Below are 17,840 nucleotides of genomic sequence, written 5' to 3'. Positions count from 1 at the left end.
GATGTCTCTTGACGGGCAAGTAGGGGACAAGGAGGGAATGTGGAAATGTGGATTTTTTCTGGTCAGTTATGTCCCCTATCTTGGACCCCAACGGTTCTATGTGCATGTTACAAGTACATGTATGTTCCCTCCAGTTCCAGTTATGAAGACGCAAATACATGTGCGTCCACCGTTAACATGTCTTCTTTCAGATCCGCCATGAATGGGCCGGATATTCCATTCCTAAGTACGAAAGGCCACCGCCTTTATATGGTTCACTTATGCCATTTTACAGTTCAGACGAGTAGGCCCTGATTCTGTCATCAAGCTTTTCTTGCTTTCTGTCTCTGAAGCTCCAGTCCGAGCCTGCATCTGTGACCATGAACTTTGTCTCATTCCCTGCGCGGCTCACGATGCCTGACATCAGCTTGCTGCCTGCCAAGAACTGTATTTCACCTTCGAAATTATCTGCTCCGATCCCTGCCCAATGCATTCCTGTCTAGTAGCTTAAGTAAACATTCTGCCAACTACCGAGCAGAGGCCCGGCTTCTCTGTCTTCATGCAAGTAATTCATAGTCCTGTTACTATGGAAGATTCCTGCCCTCGCATCTAGTGTAGACACTTAGACGCTTGTACACGCACTAACAGTCAGTATAGTCAGTATAGAATAAGATTCTACTCTAAGAGACCTCTCTTTTGGATAACATAGTTCTTTAAACATAGGATGTTAGATATGATTTGGGATTAGGTTGACTTGACCCTCTAGACATCTGTCGCCACATGTAGAGCTAAATGTCAAGTCCCCTTCACCCCCTAGCTGCACGTCAATCACACATCATGCTGCTGCGCGCGCATCTCTGCAAAGTATTTCTGCTGACATTGCGAAATTATTTCATAGGTCCACCCATATGTAACATCACAACCAATGACGTTTCCTTGTTACTCCCAATTACGCCTCCTTCAGCTACGCATGTGAAATGTTATCTTTGCTATCAATTGTTACGCCTCTTGCATTTACTTCACTGTAATGCCTATTGTATAAAAGTTATTAATTATCAATAATGTATGTACTTCACTTCCTGAGCCTCCGTGGTGATGGAACTTGGAGTCCACGATTTCGAAATCGTTCATTGGAATAAAGCCCGTTCTTAACCTCTAATACCACGGATTCTGCCTCTTACTTATTGAGCTATCTTTATTATGTTCTGTATCAAATTAAGTCCCGGTAATTAAATTATTTACCACAAGGGGGTGGCCACTCTTCTTTGTCACTGTATCAGGTAGCACAGCACTGGTGAAGCAGGCTAGCGTGTGAGAAGATGGTTCTGAGGCAAGCAATAGGGAGTGGCGGCAGCGCTGGATCGCACCCTAGAAGCACCCAAAAATCAGTCCTCATCAATAGGAGACAGGTATTTGGCATCAGAGTATCTTCTGCCCGACACTTATGGTCCCAGCTGCTGGCGTTCGGCTAGTACCCCGGCCCAGATTAGTCTCCTGCCAGTCCTGTCAATGAAACGGGGGATCCCGGCCGGTCCGCAGTGCAGGGGAAGCGGAGACCCGGAGGGCACGAACACCGCCAAAGCAACCCCCCGCGTTCGCTGCTAAGGGAGAGCTGAGCAGCGCCTGCAGTCCCCCTTTAGTCGTACCCCCTCACACGCCAGACGGTACAGCAAGGATCGCCTTGGGTGGAGGGAGCAGGTTAGTCCCAGGGCCCTCACACAGGCCGAACAGGTCGCAGCGCCAGTCACAGGCCACGCAAGGCAATAGTGCCAGAGGAGGCCCAGACCGCACAGCGAAAGTCGGCCCAGTACCGACCAAACCCAGGCCCCACCGCTCTTAGCTCGTATCCTCTGCACTCTGGGGGGGGGCGTCTGCCGCATCAACCGTCGTTGCCGTCCTTTACTCACAGCTGCACGGTGGTCCTTAGCAGTTCGCAATACAGTACTGCGCCACAAGCCTCCAGTGGCTGTCTGTCACCGCTCTCCGGTAGCTCAGCACATGTGTCAGCAGGTATATGAGCGGGCACAACGCCGTCCCCCACTGCTGTTCCAAGCTTGTCGTGACGCCGCCCGTTCAGCCAGCAACACCTCGGCCGCCGCTCGTCCCCTCATCAGGCTACACTCACTCTGTTGCGTCTCTAGCGCTGGTGCCCATTTTCTCTTAGTCCCTGCCGCGCATCGCCCTCTCTGGATTCGTTGGGTTGCCGCGGAGTCCGGGCTCGCAGATCACAGCCACGTGCTCCAGGTATGTCCAGCTGGCGGTGTGCGTGTTTTCAGAGAGCTCAGATGGGAATTCAGGATGGTATTGGCAGGATTGTGGAGCCTGGCCTGCGGAGCTCCTTTAGCAGGCAGCCATCTCGCAACGCGCCGTAGCCACGTCCCCCACATTAGCAACGTAACTTGTGTAGCCATGATTAAGTCCAGAAGGAGGAAGAAACAGCCGAGGACCCCTCCAACATCCTCACCTCACAAAACCAGGAGGGCCCCACTGTACCAGACACACATTGCCACAACCTCATACGCTCCATCGCCAGCAATCAAAGACGTAAAATAACTCCATACCATACACCAAAAGGTCCCCAACACTCCTCAAGGACTGAGGCTGACCACATCATACAGGCCCCAACTAGGAGTCAAATAAGGGCCAAAAGGCCAACTAGATCCATAAGGGAAGATTATACGTGGGGAAGGAGCAGCCAACAAGAGGAGGAGGACCAACATTCTAGAAATAGAACAGTTCAATAGACCTTTTCCTGCAAGCGCCCCACCGCCCATCCCCATTCCCCCCGGGTTAAGCCAGACAGGAGCAAAGTAATCAAACATTCTGGAGACAGGAGTCCCCGCCAAACCCCTGAGAAGCAGCAGTTTCAACTGCCCTCGATTGCTCCAGCCCCAATTGCGTCTTGATAGGGCGAGTCGCCCCCCGCGCCGTGAGCATTTACGCTGGGCGCAAAGGGCTGTTCCGCTCGGGCATCTTGGGATGCAAGTGCCCTTGCCAAAAAGCTCAATCCAGCCCCAGGCCACAGATGGATCCATGAAAAAATGTACTTTATCTGCAGCTTCTTCTTTACTGCCAGGAATGACGTCCTCTACGTTTGAACCTGTAGGATAAAACCGGGGTACAGAGATACCCTAGCATTGTGTAATGCAAAAGGGCAGAGTGCATGGGCCTATTGCAGGAGATTATCCCGGTCCCGAAAATGCATGAGTCTGGCAACCACAGGACGCGGTGGGTCCGCAGGGCATGCTCCTGTGCTGGCACCCTGTATGCATGCTCCAGCGTATAGAATCTTGAGACGCCTTTCGGAAATACCACCACCTGCAGCCAGGTCTCCAGGGAAGCCAACAGCGAGTCTCCCTCCGCAATGTGGGACTACCCGAGCGTGCTAACGTTATTATGCCGGTCCCGCCCCTGCTGAACATCCAAGCGTGCCGCCAGGCGTCTAGTCTACTCCTCAGGAGCCGTGATGCGGTGGTCCACTAACTGAAAAGCTGACTACAGGGTCTGCATTGTAGTCTCCAGGGTAGCGACCCTCTTCTGAGACCTTCCTTGAATCCTCATGAATAAGGCCCAGTTCCACGGAAAGGGAGTCAATCTTGCCCTCTAACCGTTCCCCAGAAGCCTCAATGGTGGCTAGGAGCTTGTCAAACTTGTCATCCCTCTACGCCATTTCTCCTCTGCCAATGCCCTGTTTAATCCCCTGCTAGGAGACGCTTGTGACTGCATCATCCTTGGTGCATTGAGTGGGCCCAGTGATGGGACCAATAAGCAGGTCGGTGCAAGGAGCACCAGAGCCCCGCCGCCAAAAATCCCAACTTCTCCCCCAGTGTCACTAGGAAGGGCAAACTGATAATTATTTTAGGGTGAGTATGATCCATTTAAGGTGACCTCCCCAGAACAATGTTCTTAGTCTCGTGAGTTACCATCTTGCCGATGTAATAATATATGGTCTCAGAGCACTTGCCACTATATAATGTTTTGCACTTTATATTCCTATCCAAGGTCAGTTTACCTTGCATCAGTATTACATTGGGCAAAGGTCACACAACTTTGAGTAGCCTTGGAGTATTTACAAAAACTCCCCACGAAAGAGGTCTGTTGTGCTGTTTTACATTTTATAAAGAAAGACATGGGTATCAGGAAATGGTATGAATCATTATATTAACAGAATATTATATGTATTCTATGCCGTATAAGAAATGATTGGTAGCCAATACATACATTTTATGTAATTTATAATATTTGTATGTAGAATTGCTTTCCTCTTTAATGGCACACTGCTGAATAAAGATGCGAGGGCGCGAAGACAGTAATGCCAGGTCACTGAGTCAAAAGCAAGGTGGGGTGGAGGGCGTCCTACAAAAGACCTACCGCCACTCCCACACGTCTATCCAGGCCTCACAACAGCAGAGAAACAGAAGGGTCTTTAGGCCATGAAAGATTTACAGGGGTCATCGGAGTAAGCTCTGCCCCTCAGGAAATGGCAGCCACCAGGGGCCCAAACGTCCTGAACCCAACTCATCTCTCCGTCCAGAGGGGAGGGGGCGATGAGGGACACCAAGAGATATATCCCCACCACGCCCTGCACATGGTCCCTACCAGTCTTCCTCAGCTGGGGTAGCGAGGGCCTATGGGCTTGCAGACCCTGGTGGTCACAGGTAATGTAGGGGTATCTGCACCATGAAGCCCACCGCCATTGCCGCAGGCGAATGTCAGTGCAGCCGCCGCAAACACAGTAGGGCCGCCTGGTGCAGTAGCACTGCAACATTGGGTGTGGGCTATCTCCGCATGCCAGCCACACCAATCCAACCCTGGTGGGGGGGGGGTGGGGGGGTGGGGGGGGGGGGGGGGGGTCATGGGGACCTACGACATGCAGACCCCTGTTGCAGGAAATCTCAACAGGGAGCACCAGCCCCGCAAAACTCTCCGCTGTGGGCAGGATCTACCGCAGCAGCCTCAGACAAAGCGGGGCTGCCATTTTGTGTTCTTCCAGCTCTGGGGCCGAGGAACGGCCTGCCAGCGCCAGGCTTGTACTTCTAGCTACATCGGTGCAGTCTCCTGGGATCCCAGACACCTTACAAAGCCTCCCCCATTGGAGCTGGGAGGAAATGGCTGTTCGGTCTTGGCCAGGGGAATTGTGGGTGGCGAGGAGCTCCGCCATCGTGTCCTCCAGGCATGGCAGTAGCGCGCCCCCCCCCCCATACTATGGGTCGGGTTTATATCGCGATTCACTGCATGGTGGCTTTAGAAAATAGTACATAGAAGTATAATGTGCAATAAATTGCTTGAGTTAACATCGATAGTGAGAGGAGAGGGTTTTGGTTCATGTTATTTATCAACAACATTTTCTAATATGTTGGGAATCGAATCAAGACGCTGGTATGCCCAATGTCCTCTTTGTTAGTACTTACCATTCTGGCTGGGTGCTAGGAAGTAAAGATTGAACGTTTTGCCTCTGGTGTGTTTGATAATTAACTGGATGACCAAAAATGTATACATTACAAGTACATTGTCTTGTTACTGTTAAAGAGTACTTGTGTGCTTTTATGTTTTGCAGCAGAAATGCGAATGTGAAGTCATTTGCATGAGACCAACTCAAGCCATGGTAGATGTGGGGAAGTGGCCTATATTTACCCTCCTGTCGCCCCAGGAAATAGCATCTATTCGGAAAGCCTGCGTTTTTGGTACATCAGCAAATGAAGCTATATACATAACCCATAATGATGAGGTAAGAGCTGTTGGTTATAGAGGTGGCCTGCTTTATGGCTTCACTCACAATATTTCTATTTTTTAAATTTTATTTTCATTTTCAATTTTAACAACATGGCGATACACTGTACACATAGTCAATAAAACACACACATTTATCAAACCGTAAGAATATGACCAATAATGCAAGCAAGTACGTATACAGTAACAGAGTCAACTTGAATTGTAGTTGGCTCGATATTAGTGGCAAAATGAGCTATACATCGATGTTGTGTGGAACTAACAATGAAGTGGGAGTCTGTGGAGGGCTAAGGTTGGTTGGTTATACTGACCAAATAAGCTGAGAGTGGGGCCCATGTGTTGCGGGCAGGATGCTGGAGACAGCAGCATGCCATATGTTTCAGAATAGAGACTTAATGATTCCTTGCCCTTTCGATATGGACTCCCCCCGACCACTCCCTTAAATGCCTCCCACAGCGCCAAGTCGCGACCAAGCCTTTGTTGTCATCAAAGAATGTTTGGATACTCTTTCTGATTTATATCTTGAAGACAGTATCCAGCAGCTCAGTGGGCTGTAGACTCCAGAAAGGGTGGTCGAGAGTTATTTGAAATGATAAGAGATAGTATCACAGGAGAATTATCTGATAATGTTCTAGGAAGATGTGATATAGTAATTTCCCAGAACAGGCATGTCCCTGGGTCTCAGCTAGTTATCAGTTCGTGAAGATGGGCTATGAACAGTTGAATGGAACTTGTATTCAATGTAATATGTGTGGCAGATCCAGCAATTCATAATGATGAATGAGGTACCAGAAGGCGTCGCAGGTCTTAACTTGTTCCCCATCCGTGCTATGTGTCAGGTGTCGGAACGATTTTGAAAACGGCACCCTACACAATCGTGTGTGGACTAGCAGAACCAAGTCGCTCACCAATTCTTTCAAAAAAATTATGGTTATTATAATTGGTACCATATGTATTAATGATGGCGATATGCATGGAACGTAGCAGGCACTGGACAGGGAGAACTTGCGCTCTGTGTCTGCTGTTGCATCCAGGTACCTGAACTGCAAACCTCTTCTCAACAAGATTGCAACACCTCTGGAGTATGATGAAAAAGAAGAAAAAAAATCTGTAAAAGGGCCTTTTTTGTGCAAATAGACTGTTGCTTACTGGTGTAGCATGAGTCTCCTTAAGCAGAGCAATATCAATTTTGCGTCTATTAATGTACACAAGTACTTCCTGCGCCATACGACAGTTAATAATGCATCTCACTTTTCACATTGTAAATCTAATAGCATGATCCGCCGTGGCATAATATCAAAGAAACATTGATTGTTATATGCCACAATATCTGTTTATTGATAAAATAATAATGATTTGTGTGGATCATATGTGTTTCTTTTCTGATGTTCAAATCCTCTGCCTCAACATCTCTCCCCTGCCTTGCCCAATCACGTCAAGCCCAAACATGTCAAAGACGTCTATTCTTGTAACTCCACTGTAAAACAAACATGGTTAGAACAGGTATCACTTAATAAAGTAGTAGCAACAAACTCCACCCCATCACCATGGAAGGCTAGATGGGCAATATGGTTTCAAGGGACCATGATTTCAAACAGAGCATTGCAATATACTTTGAGGTACTTCAGAGCAATATATAGTTCAAGCATATTAGATGGGGCTCAACAGTTGCCGACTGAAAGGTTAATCAGTCACTCAGACATAAAAATAAGCAATATTGAAGGAATTTAAAATGTGTAATTATATTTCCAACATATTATGGTCAACATCACAGATTATTATTCCCAGAAAGCACAAATCTAGAAAGATAAAGAGTCACTCCACATCACTAAGTTGTGTAGCAGGATAGTCAGATGGAGACTTCACAGTTTTCTTACCAGATCTATGCAGTTTATGGATTAAGTCATTAGCTTCCTCCGGTGCTCTTAACAGACCCATTTTACCATTAAATGTGAAGCATAGTCTGACTGGGTATTAGCATTGCATATTCAAGTCTCAACTTTTTGTTTCGGAGGTATAATTGTCCCTCTAATGTCTTTCACCACCTGAGTAAAATGTGATCGATTTACCTTCATGTTGTATGCCAGTTCTGTCTCTTGCCATTTGTTACATTTTGTCGCGATCTCCTTAATTAAGCAATTCTCCTAAATATATCATTCAATAGTTTCTCTATATAGTCTTCAACTCAACCCATATTTGTGGATTTGGGAATCCCGATAATGCGCAGATTATTGCATCTGGATAATGCTTCAAGATCCTCATTCTTGGATTTCACTTTTTCTAGGTCAGCTTTCAGATATTTTCTGAGTCTTAGCTTCTGCCAGTGTATCATCTTCAATCTCCAAGATGCTCCTCTCAGCCATGTTGGTTCTAGAATGTTGTTTGTCCAGCTGGTCCCTCATGTCATTTAGTCTCTTGGTCAGGGGCTCAATTCTGCCATGAATATTTCCCTGACTACTGCACATTTCTAATAGGAGTGATTTGAAGTCTGCTCTGTCTCCTGAGTCCATTCCGAAGCTGCCTCCAACTGAATCATCTTGATCAATATCTTTCCCTTGTGTTCTGGCGCGTATTTTCGCTCCATCGAGGCTAACTTAGCCTGTTTGGAGTCTGGTTTCACCATGCTGGGGGTTACGTGTAGTAGGCTAGGGCCAATATAAATGAGGGAGGTGGGCCAAAACGGGTATTTCAGAGCAATTCAATGCAGATTCAGGCCAAGGGAAGCAATGACCCTATTTAGTGAGATAGCCCATATAGGGCCTTGTGCACACCTGGGCTTCCCTGTCTGCATAACTAAAGCCCCAGCAGCAAACAGAGTGAACGGGTAATCCCAATCAGCTGTTCAGATTTACTCTCGTTCAAGAGCAACACTTGTGCACTCGCATCCCTCATAAATAGTACAGAGGGTGCACATTTGTGAAAAGACATAATGGATAATCAGTTAATGTAGTGGCAGTCCTATATTCTAATAAGGTTGCCATTGGTCTGCGAAATGTTGTCTGCACCAGTAGTCAAACGCCCCCCAGAGCTTGAGTGTAAGGAGCTGTATGACAATCGGGCCCGGTTCTAGAGGGAAGGAGCAGTGGGCCTGGCCTTTCCAAGGAAGCCCCATGGCCCACCCAAGGCCCATTCACAATTAGGACAAAAGCTTTTTTCCCTATCCTTAATGACTCACCTGGGCCTGCAGCCTCGGTTTATCAATTTAATTGTTTAGGTTTCATAAATAACACCAATGCTGTGGGCTACGTGAAGTGCCTAGGACAGGTATGAAGTCAAATGTAATGGTGGCTGTTAACATGCATGTGTGAACCACAGGGGTACCAGTGACACTCGTAATACTTAAAAAGAGACTGAGCCAAGCTCCCATCACACGGTACTAACAGTCTGGTAGGATTTTGCCATCCCAAGAAAAGTAATTCAAAATGTACATACAATCGTGCAAATATCTCGAGTCTGCTAAAATAGTTTGAAGGAACTTAAGGCACAAACACCACACTTTGGTGACTGTGGGGTTATTCTCTCCCAAAACATTTCTCTTTCACCAAAAATACTCTGTTTTGATTATATGAGTAGCTAGAAATGCATTTTAGCGCTTCTATAATGGACCCCAAGCTGATCATAGAAAATAGTTGGCTTATTCATTTGCTATTGAAATGTTCCTACAAGCTGTGGCTTCACAAATTCAAATCTGCTGCTCAACCTTTAGTTTCCGACACAAGAATGAAAAAGCAAGCAATGTAAAAAAAACATTTGTCCTGGCATCGGTATAACCATTTTAAAGTACTAGGTGCCCGTCAACTAGATAAACACACTTATTTACGTTTCAAATATTTATGATGTTTTGGGGCATTTTGAAAGGCAGAGTGCTTAACTCCCACCACTAAAGTTTATTAGTTCTGTAGTAGGGGATCTCTGTGTGTAGTCATAATCTAGTGAATAGTCCCGCCCATGTGCGTGGACCCCGGAGCAATAAAAAATAATCTCTGAAAGGTGACAAATCATGCAGACCTGCATACACCTTTAAGAGAGAATTTAATTTAAAGACAGATAATGCAGCCTATACCCACAGGCTACACTGTCCAGTACTTCAACTAGAATTCCACCAACATCCACAAACAGCACTGCCTGTCTAGTTTTTCTCCACATAGGAAAAAACCCTGCCTCCACCAGCAAAAGCCTCTGGAATGATAGAGAGGAAGGAGTGGACAGACAAGCCCCATAGGCTGCCATTATGTGGCTTAGAACAGGATACTGTGCCTTTAAGAAAACTTTCCAGATTTCCAGAACTTTCCCCAGTATCCCAGAATGCCCAGCAGGTCCCATTTACTTTCAGTTCTTTTTTCCGGCTCCTGCTAGCAGGACCCTGGAGCATTGAGCTCTCCCTTTTTCAAGGGTTTATTGGAGATTTTGTCAATTTTTGTCCTTTTTCAAGTGCTTAGTAGCTGGTACTGTCAACATGCCTGGCTTGTTCGACAAGTGCCCGGAATGTGGTAGAAAGAAGGCTAAAACTGATCCACACGAGGTGTGTATAGGTTGCCTTCCCCAGTCCCACGTGCCTGAAGACTGTACCATCTGCCACTCGTTCTCTGCCAGGACCCTGAGGGACAGAATGAAAATCAGGCTTCAAGTTCTGGAGGAGAGAAGACTGAAGGCACCAGGTGGGTCTGGAGGGGCTGATTTGGCCCATACTGAGGCCTCTGGGGGGCTCCCCAGGGGCAGGAAGACCAGTAAGCGCTCCCACTCCCCGTCGACGTCGAGGGCGTCGACGGCGACATCGAGGAGGATGACCACCGTCTGTTCGCCGTCCCCCCAGGGCTCTGGGGAGAAGCGGCGTTGACGATCGGCGTCGAGGGACCTGAATAGGCCGCCGTCGACTACATCGGCATCGTCGGCGCTCGCCGTCGAGGGGAGATCGCCGTTCGCCGTCGATGACGAGGAGACGGTCGACGTCGACGCCGAAGAGGAGATCGGCGTCGAGACGCTCGAGGTCGAGGAGATCGCCGTCGAGGCACAGGTCGCCGTCGAGGCACAGGTCGCCGTCGAGGCAGAGGTCGCCGTCGAGGCGAAGGTCGCCGTCGAGGCGAAGATCGACGTCGAGGAGAAGGTCGACGTCGAGGAGAAGGTCGACGTCGAGGAGAAGGTCGACGTCGAGGAGAAGGTCGACGTCGAGGAGAAGGTCGACGTCGAGGAGAAGGTCGACGTCGAGGAGAAGGTCGACGTCGAGGAAGAGAGTCACCGGACTCGGTGTACTCTGTGGTGTATACGCCTCCTCGGATGCCTCCCTCACCTCCTCCTCTCCCACCGCCTCCGACTCCTCCACCAACGCCGCCGCCTCCACCGCCACCACCGCCACCTCCACCGCCACCGCCTCCACAGCCGTGGACACTGCCTCCGCCGCCCCCACCTCGGTCGCTGCCACGCACTCCAGTGGGACCGCCGCCGGTTCCCCCGCGGTCGGTTTCCCTTCCGAGGTACCCGACTCCGCCGCAGGGAGCCCCGAAGCCACGACGCCCGCGGTCGCCGGGACCGGCTAGACCGGTGGACAGGCCGAAGCCGAAGAGGTCGCGCTCCCGCTCTCACAGGAGGAGACGGTCACGGAGCCGTGGACGGTCATCGTCGGACTCAGGACGACGCCGTAGGAGGCACAGGTCCAGGTCGCACACGCGCTCCTCGACCAGAGACTTTTCCCCGACGCTGTCGGACTCACCGGGGACTAGGGTGTCTCCGGTGGACGATTTGGTCTCTTTCCAGGAGGTGCTGTTGAGAGGGGCAGCAAAGTTGGGTATCACGGTGACGGTTCCAACACCCACAACGTCCGTGATATTCGAGACGCTTCATAAGAAACATCTGTCTCGCCCTCTACTGCCTCTTGTACCAGGACTGGTGGAACCCGCGTTGGAGCTGTTCCTCACTCCAGCAACGACGAAGGCCGCCCCCTCCAGGCTCATGAAAAAGTATAGGGCTCCGGAGTCGGACCCTACCTTTTTGAGAGTGGACCCGAAGCCGGATTCGGTCATCGTGACGGCGGCGAGGAAGCAACATGCGACCGCCCCGTCGTCGACGGTCCCGCCGGACAAGGAAAGCCGCTGGCTGGACTCTGCGGGCAGGAAGGTGTGTGGGACCGCCGCCACCACCATGAAGGCGGCGAGTGCAGGGGCTTTGTTGGGCCGTTACGACCGGGCTCTGTGGGAGTCCCTGCAGCAGTATGCGGACCTGCTGCCCCGGGACAAGAAGGAGGACTTCTTGGAGACAGTGCGCGAAGGCATGCTGGTTTCTAATCAGGTGATCGGCGCAGCGGCGGACGTATCCTTGCTGGCCGCCCACGCATACTGTCATGGCATCCACCAGAGGCGGCATTCGTGGCTGCGACTGACGTCCCTCAAGCCAGAGGCGCAGCAAAGAGTGGCCAACCTGCCCTTCTCGGGGGAAACCCTGTTCGGGAAACATGCGGATGATGAGATGGCCCGCATGGAGGCGGAGGCAGACATCTTGTTGAGAAAAAAGGCGGTAGAAGAAGTACCTCTGTCTCAAAGGGTAAGAGGTCTGTACTCGCGGTTCTTCCTCGTTCGCAAGAAGGACAAGAACGAGTTCAGGCCCATTCTGGATTCGCGACAGGCAAACAAATGGATTCGCAGAGAGAAGTTTCGCATGCTATCGTTGCACCAGATTTACCCTCAGCTGCAACGGGGAGACTGGCTCTGTGCCATAGATCTACAGGATGCGTACTTCCATGTGCCCATAGCACGGAAGCACAGGAAGTTCCTGCGATTCCAAGTCGGCGCCAATCACTATCAATACACAGTACTGCCATTCGGGCTAAAGTCTGCGCCCAGGACCTTCTCGAAGTGCATGGCGGTGGTGGCGGCACACCTGCGGAGGAACAAGGTGTTTGTCTACCCGTATCTGGACGATTGGCTGATCAAGGCTTCATCCTTCTCGGAAGCGCAAGATCACTTCCGATGGACGTGCGTTCTCTTGCACAAGCTGGAGTTACACGTCAACATGTCCAAATCGGTCACGACTCCGGTCCAGTGCATACAGTACCTGGGGGCCTCCATCGATACGCGGTCAGCAAGCGTGTCTCCTTCGGAGGAGAGACGGTTATCACTCCTTCAGAAGGCTCAGGACCTCAGGACTGCTCCATCGACGACAGTGAGGAAGGTGTATTCTCTACTGGGATCGATGGCCTCCTGTATCTTCCTCACGCCTCACGCACGGCTACACATGAGACCACTGCAGGAGTGCTTGGAGGATCAGTGGGATCAGAGGACAGGCTCTTGGGACGACAAGATACGACTGTCGCTGCATGCTCTTCAGTCTCTGAAGTGGTGGTGTTCGGCGGAAAACCTCCTCAAGGGGGTTCCCTTCCACAAGGACATTCCCACGACGAGTGTAGTGACGGATGCTTCTCTCCAGGGCTGGGGAGCGCATTCCGGGGACTTGCAGATTCAAGGAGAGTGGTCTCCTTTGGAATCAACGTACCACATCAATTTCCTGGAACTCAGATCTGTCTTCCTGGCACTGAAGGCCTTCCTTCCGTCCTTCCAGACCAACTCGCTGCTGATACAGACGGACAATACAACCACTATGTATTACCTCAACAAGCAGGGGGGGTCGAGATCGCGCACTCTGTCGCAGGAGGCGCAGGCGATCTGGCACTGGCTTCTGGCCCGAGGACTGACGATTACGGCCACGCATCTGCCAGGGGTGCAGAATGTTCAGGCGGACGCACTGAGCAGACTGATTCAGGAAAACCACGAATGGGTCATAAACGACGAGGTACTAGGAGAAGTCTTCGCAAGGTGGGGGACTCCAGACGTAGATCTGTTCGCCACCTCCGAAAACAGCAAATGCCGAGACTTCGCATCCAGGTACTACCAGCGGGGGACGCTGGGGAATGCGCTATGGATCGATTGGTCGAACAGCTTTCTGTACGCTTTTCCACCCATTCCCCTGATTCCGGCGGTGCTCATCAAGCTGTCCCGGTCCAGGGCGCGGATGATCCTGATCGCCCCGGAGTGGCCCAGGCAGTGGTGGTTCACGGACCTTCTTCACCGGTCTCTCCTTCCTTACATGCGGTTGCCGTGCAGGCCGGACCTTCGCACGAAGTTCGGGGGCGGATGGTGCACCCCAACCTCTCGTCTTTGAGTTTGGCGGCATGGCTCCTGAAATAGTGCAATATGGCCATCTGAATCTACCAGACGATTGTATGGACATACTGAAGGAGTCTAAACGACCTTCCACTAGGACATCCTATGCTTACAAGTGGAAGAGGTTCTGTATCTGGTGTAAGTCCAAGAACTTTGACCCGACAACATGTAAGGAAGATGTCATCCTTCCGTACCTTTTACATCTGGCTCAGTCTGGCCTTAATTTCCATTCCATTAAGGTTCATCTGGCTGCTTTGACTGCTTACAGGAAATGCCCTTCACAGACTTCCTTCTTTCAGATCCCTGTGGTCAAGGATTTTTTGGAAGGCTTGAAGAAAGTGTTTCCTCCCGTCAGACTTCCCTCGCCTTCCTGGGACTTGAATGTGGTGCTGTCCAGACTGATGAAGGAGCCTTTTGAACCCATTCACAAGGCTTCATTGCAGCACCTATCCTGGAAGGCGGCGTTCCTAGTGGCCATTACATCGGCCCGCAGGGTGAGTGAACTTCAGGCATTATGTTGTCAAGAACCTTATACTGTATTTCATGCTGCTAAGGTTGTGATGCGTACTCACCCTAAATTTCTTCCTAAGGTTATCTCTGATTTTCATGTCAACCAGACCATAACTTTACCTACGTTCTTTCAGAATCCCTCTTCGCCAGCGGAACGGTCTCTCCATTCCCTGGATGTTCGGAGGGTGTTGAAATTTTATCTGGATAAGACCAAGGATATTCGTAGGTCTGACCAATTGTTTGTTAATTATGGATCAGTCAGGACTGGTCTCGCGACCTCTAAGCAGTCCATTTCTAGGTGGATTGTGTCCTGCATACAATTGTGTTATCAAAAAGCTAATAAGACCTTAGGGGGTAAACCTAAGGCTCATTCCACCAGGGGCAAAGCTGCCATGACGGCTTTGCTGCGTAATGTTCCTATTGCGGAAATCTGCAAGGCGGCCACTTGGAAGTCGGTCCATACCTTTGCTGCGCATTACTGTCTGCACTCGGATGCCAGGGCAGATGCTCAGTTTGGGCAGGCTTCGCTGCGAAATTTGTTCGCACAGTAGTGGGTTTGTCTTGTTTGTTCTCCACCGCTGCTGTTCTGTGGGGATGGGCTTGCCATTCTATTCACTAGATTATGACTATACACAGAGATCCCCTACTACAGAAGGAGTAGTTTCTTTTCTGTAACTCCAGTTCTGTAGTAGGGGTATCTCTGTTATAGTCATAAGCGCCCGCCCTCCTCCCCGGTGGAGAGATATTTATTCATATGAAGAATGCTACAGGTCTGGCGTGCTACGCCTTCAAAAAGAACTGAAAGTAAATGGGACCTGCTGGGCATTCTGGGATACTGGGGAAAGTTCTGGAAATCTGGAAAGTTTTCTTAAAGGCACAGTATCCTGTTCTAAGCCACATAATGGCAGCCTATGGGGCTTGTCTGTCCACTCCTTCCTCTCTATCATTCCAGAGGCTTTTGCTGGCGGAGGCAGGGTTTTTTCCTATGTGGAGAAAAACTAGACAGGCAGTGCTGTTTGTGGATGTTGGTGGAATTCTAGTTGAAGTACTGGACAGTGTAGCCTGTGGGTATAGGCTGCATTATCTGTCTTTAAATTAAATTCTCTCTTAAAGGTGTATGCAGGTCTGCATGATTTGTCACCTTTTAGAGATTATTTTTTATTGCTCCGGGGTCCACGCACATGGGCGGGACTATTCACTAGATTATGACTATAACAGAGATACAAGGAATGGTCGGGTCGTGCACAGACCGGGCAAGTGGAAAAGGTGAAGAAATTGTCGGGTGCCACTGAGGTATCACTCTCATAACCCTGGGAGTGTGAAAAGACAAAAGTGATTCTCATGCGTTGGCTGGACACAGGCAACGTCCCTCTGGGCACACCTCTTCAGGCGAAAGCTTAAAACGTGTTTAAACCATCTGAGTGTAACATTGAGTGAAGATGCGGTGAATACTTGGAGTCAAAATGTTTATTGATCTCTGATTTTTTCAAAATGCTTCATATGCTTTAAATGCAATAATGATGATATTATATACACTCCATATCATCTGGTTGTCATGGTCCCAATGCATTCCGGGCCCATTTGGCCCTTTATCAGGGGAGTCTAAACAAAAGGATACACAACAATAACTAAATATTTTCAATGAGAGGTTACGCCATAAAACAAAAGCCAATAGAGGACCCTGCCAATGAGTTTACAAATAGTGCCAAGATGCTATAGTGACCACATTGTCATGTGCTACAAAATATGAATAAACAATAAAGAACGGAGGAAAACATACCATGTGGAGCGAGGGTGTGTTGCTCGAATCGCAGTGGTTAGAAAACAAACAACATGTGTTGCCAATAGTAAAAAAAGAGAGATGAACCCAACCAAAGCCGTGTTCAGTGCTCGATTAAAAATGCGGGGTGGGGACGAACGAAAAAAAGGTATTAACAACTACTATGCGCCTTGTAAAAATAAATCATGTACAAGTTACAAGCGGAAAAGTGAAACGAGTAACATTGAAAGCTTCGTGAAATGTGAACTGGCGTGCATACACCTGAACGCGCAAGTGTTCCGGTTAAAGCTAGCATTTACCTTGTGCTGGTGATTCAACGATTCGGGCTGTAATAATACAGCGGTGCCGGTCTACGGTCACAGGATGTGGGTAGAGCTGCTCGAAAAACGGCGCGCATTTAAAGCGAAGGGGTGACTCCAAGTATTCACCGCATCTTCACTCAATGTTACACTCAGATGGTTTAAACACGTTTTAAGCTTTCGCCTGAAGAGGTGTGCCCAGAGGGACGTTGCCTGTGTCCAGCCAACGCATGAGAATCACTATAACAGAGATACCCCTACTACAGAACTTGAGTTACAGAAAAGAAACTACTCCCTATTGAGTAAGTGGCAGCTATGGACGTGGCATGTCCTTTCATTAGACGTTTTGGAAAACACGCACCCACAGTTTTCCCAACTGGTGCAAAAGGTTAACACACCTGATCCTTCTAGAATCAGGACAAGAGGAAAAGGTGAAGGGGCACATAGATGAGAGAGAGAGAGTGATCCACATGTTGAGGGCTTGCCCACACCTGCAGTAGTACTGGAGGGAGATAGGCAGCACATTGAATGAGGTAGCAGACAGAGACTTACAGTACGACGAGGCCGTTGGTGTACTCCACTGGTTCCCGCACACGCCCAAGAATAAAATATCCAGCAAGTTTATAGACATGGGCCTAATATTGGCAAAGAGGGAGGTGACTAAGGGGTGGAAGTCGAAGGTAGGTCCAACACACCGGAGATGGCTGAACAAATTCCTAAAATGGGCTGCTAGTGAGAGCACACTCAGATATCAACTAGCTCGCCGCAAACCAGATGAGCGAGCTCAGGAAGCGGCGATGGAATGGGAAATTTTAGTGCAGGCCTTGCGAGACAGCCTAACTATGGGGGAGGAAGACGAGGAATCTGATGACGCAGTCGATGCAGTCGTGGTACCGGCTCCCCTGCCAGTCACACACGCTTAGTAATTAATGGAACTCTACTGCTAACCACCACACATACCAACTCTTCCTGGCTAGGCGCTATGGGGGGGACACTGGGGGGGGGGGGGAACCGAGGGAGGGATTGCACGACCAAACTTAATGGAAGAAGAATGCGAGGTCCATGAGAATCTTGAGGGGGAGGGGGGTTAACTTTAAAAGCAGGCAGCGGATTTCCCCACTAGACGACCGTACTTGTAAGAAATGTAAAGATGTAACATATGGTTAAGTTGCGCCTCCGGGATGTGGGCAGTACGGCTGTGTATACCGCACGGATGTATGACTAAGGGGGGTGAGAAATCTGCGTTAATGACATTTATCCGGAGTGTTATACAGTATATTTGGACCTGCAATAAAAATGGTTTGACAAAAAAAAAATGAGAGATAGAGCGTGATCAGAGAAGAGTGAAGATAAAACAGATGAGGGTAAGGAAAAAGAAAAGAATAAGACAAA

At 49.4% G+C, this 17,840-nt stretch overlaps 1 protein-coding gene across 5 annotated transcripts in view; it reads left to right on the top strand.

The window, feature by feature from the left end:
• Positions 1-17,840, top strand: part of RCBTB1 (RCC1 and BTB domain containing protein 1) — a 440,760-nt gene that overhangs the window by 109,818 nt on the left and 313,102 nt on the right. For 3 of the 5 annotated variants that reach the window (XM_085621919.1, XM_085621920.1, XM_085621917.1), the window contains one exon: positions 5,537-5,707. In XM_085621919.1, the coding sequence (XP_085478045.1) occupies positions 5,564-5,707 (144 nt within the window). In that variant the 5' untranslated portion in view covers positions 5,537-5,563. The remainder of the gene's footprint in view (positions 1-5,536; positions 5,708-17,840) is intronic. The other 2 variants (XM_085621918.1, XM_085621921.1) reach the window with 1 other exon arrangement.

Source organism: Triturus cristatus, chromosome 8 (genome assembly GCF_964204655.1).
Source record: "Triturus cristatus chromosome 8, aTriCri1.1, whole genome shotgun sequence".
NCBI classification, from domain to species: Eukaryota; Metazoa; Chordata; class Amphibia; order Caudata; family Salamandridae; genus Triturus; species Triturus cristatus.
Note: the sequence above shows the minus strand (reverse complement) of the source record. Positions and strands in the feature narration are given on the sequence as shown.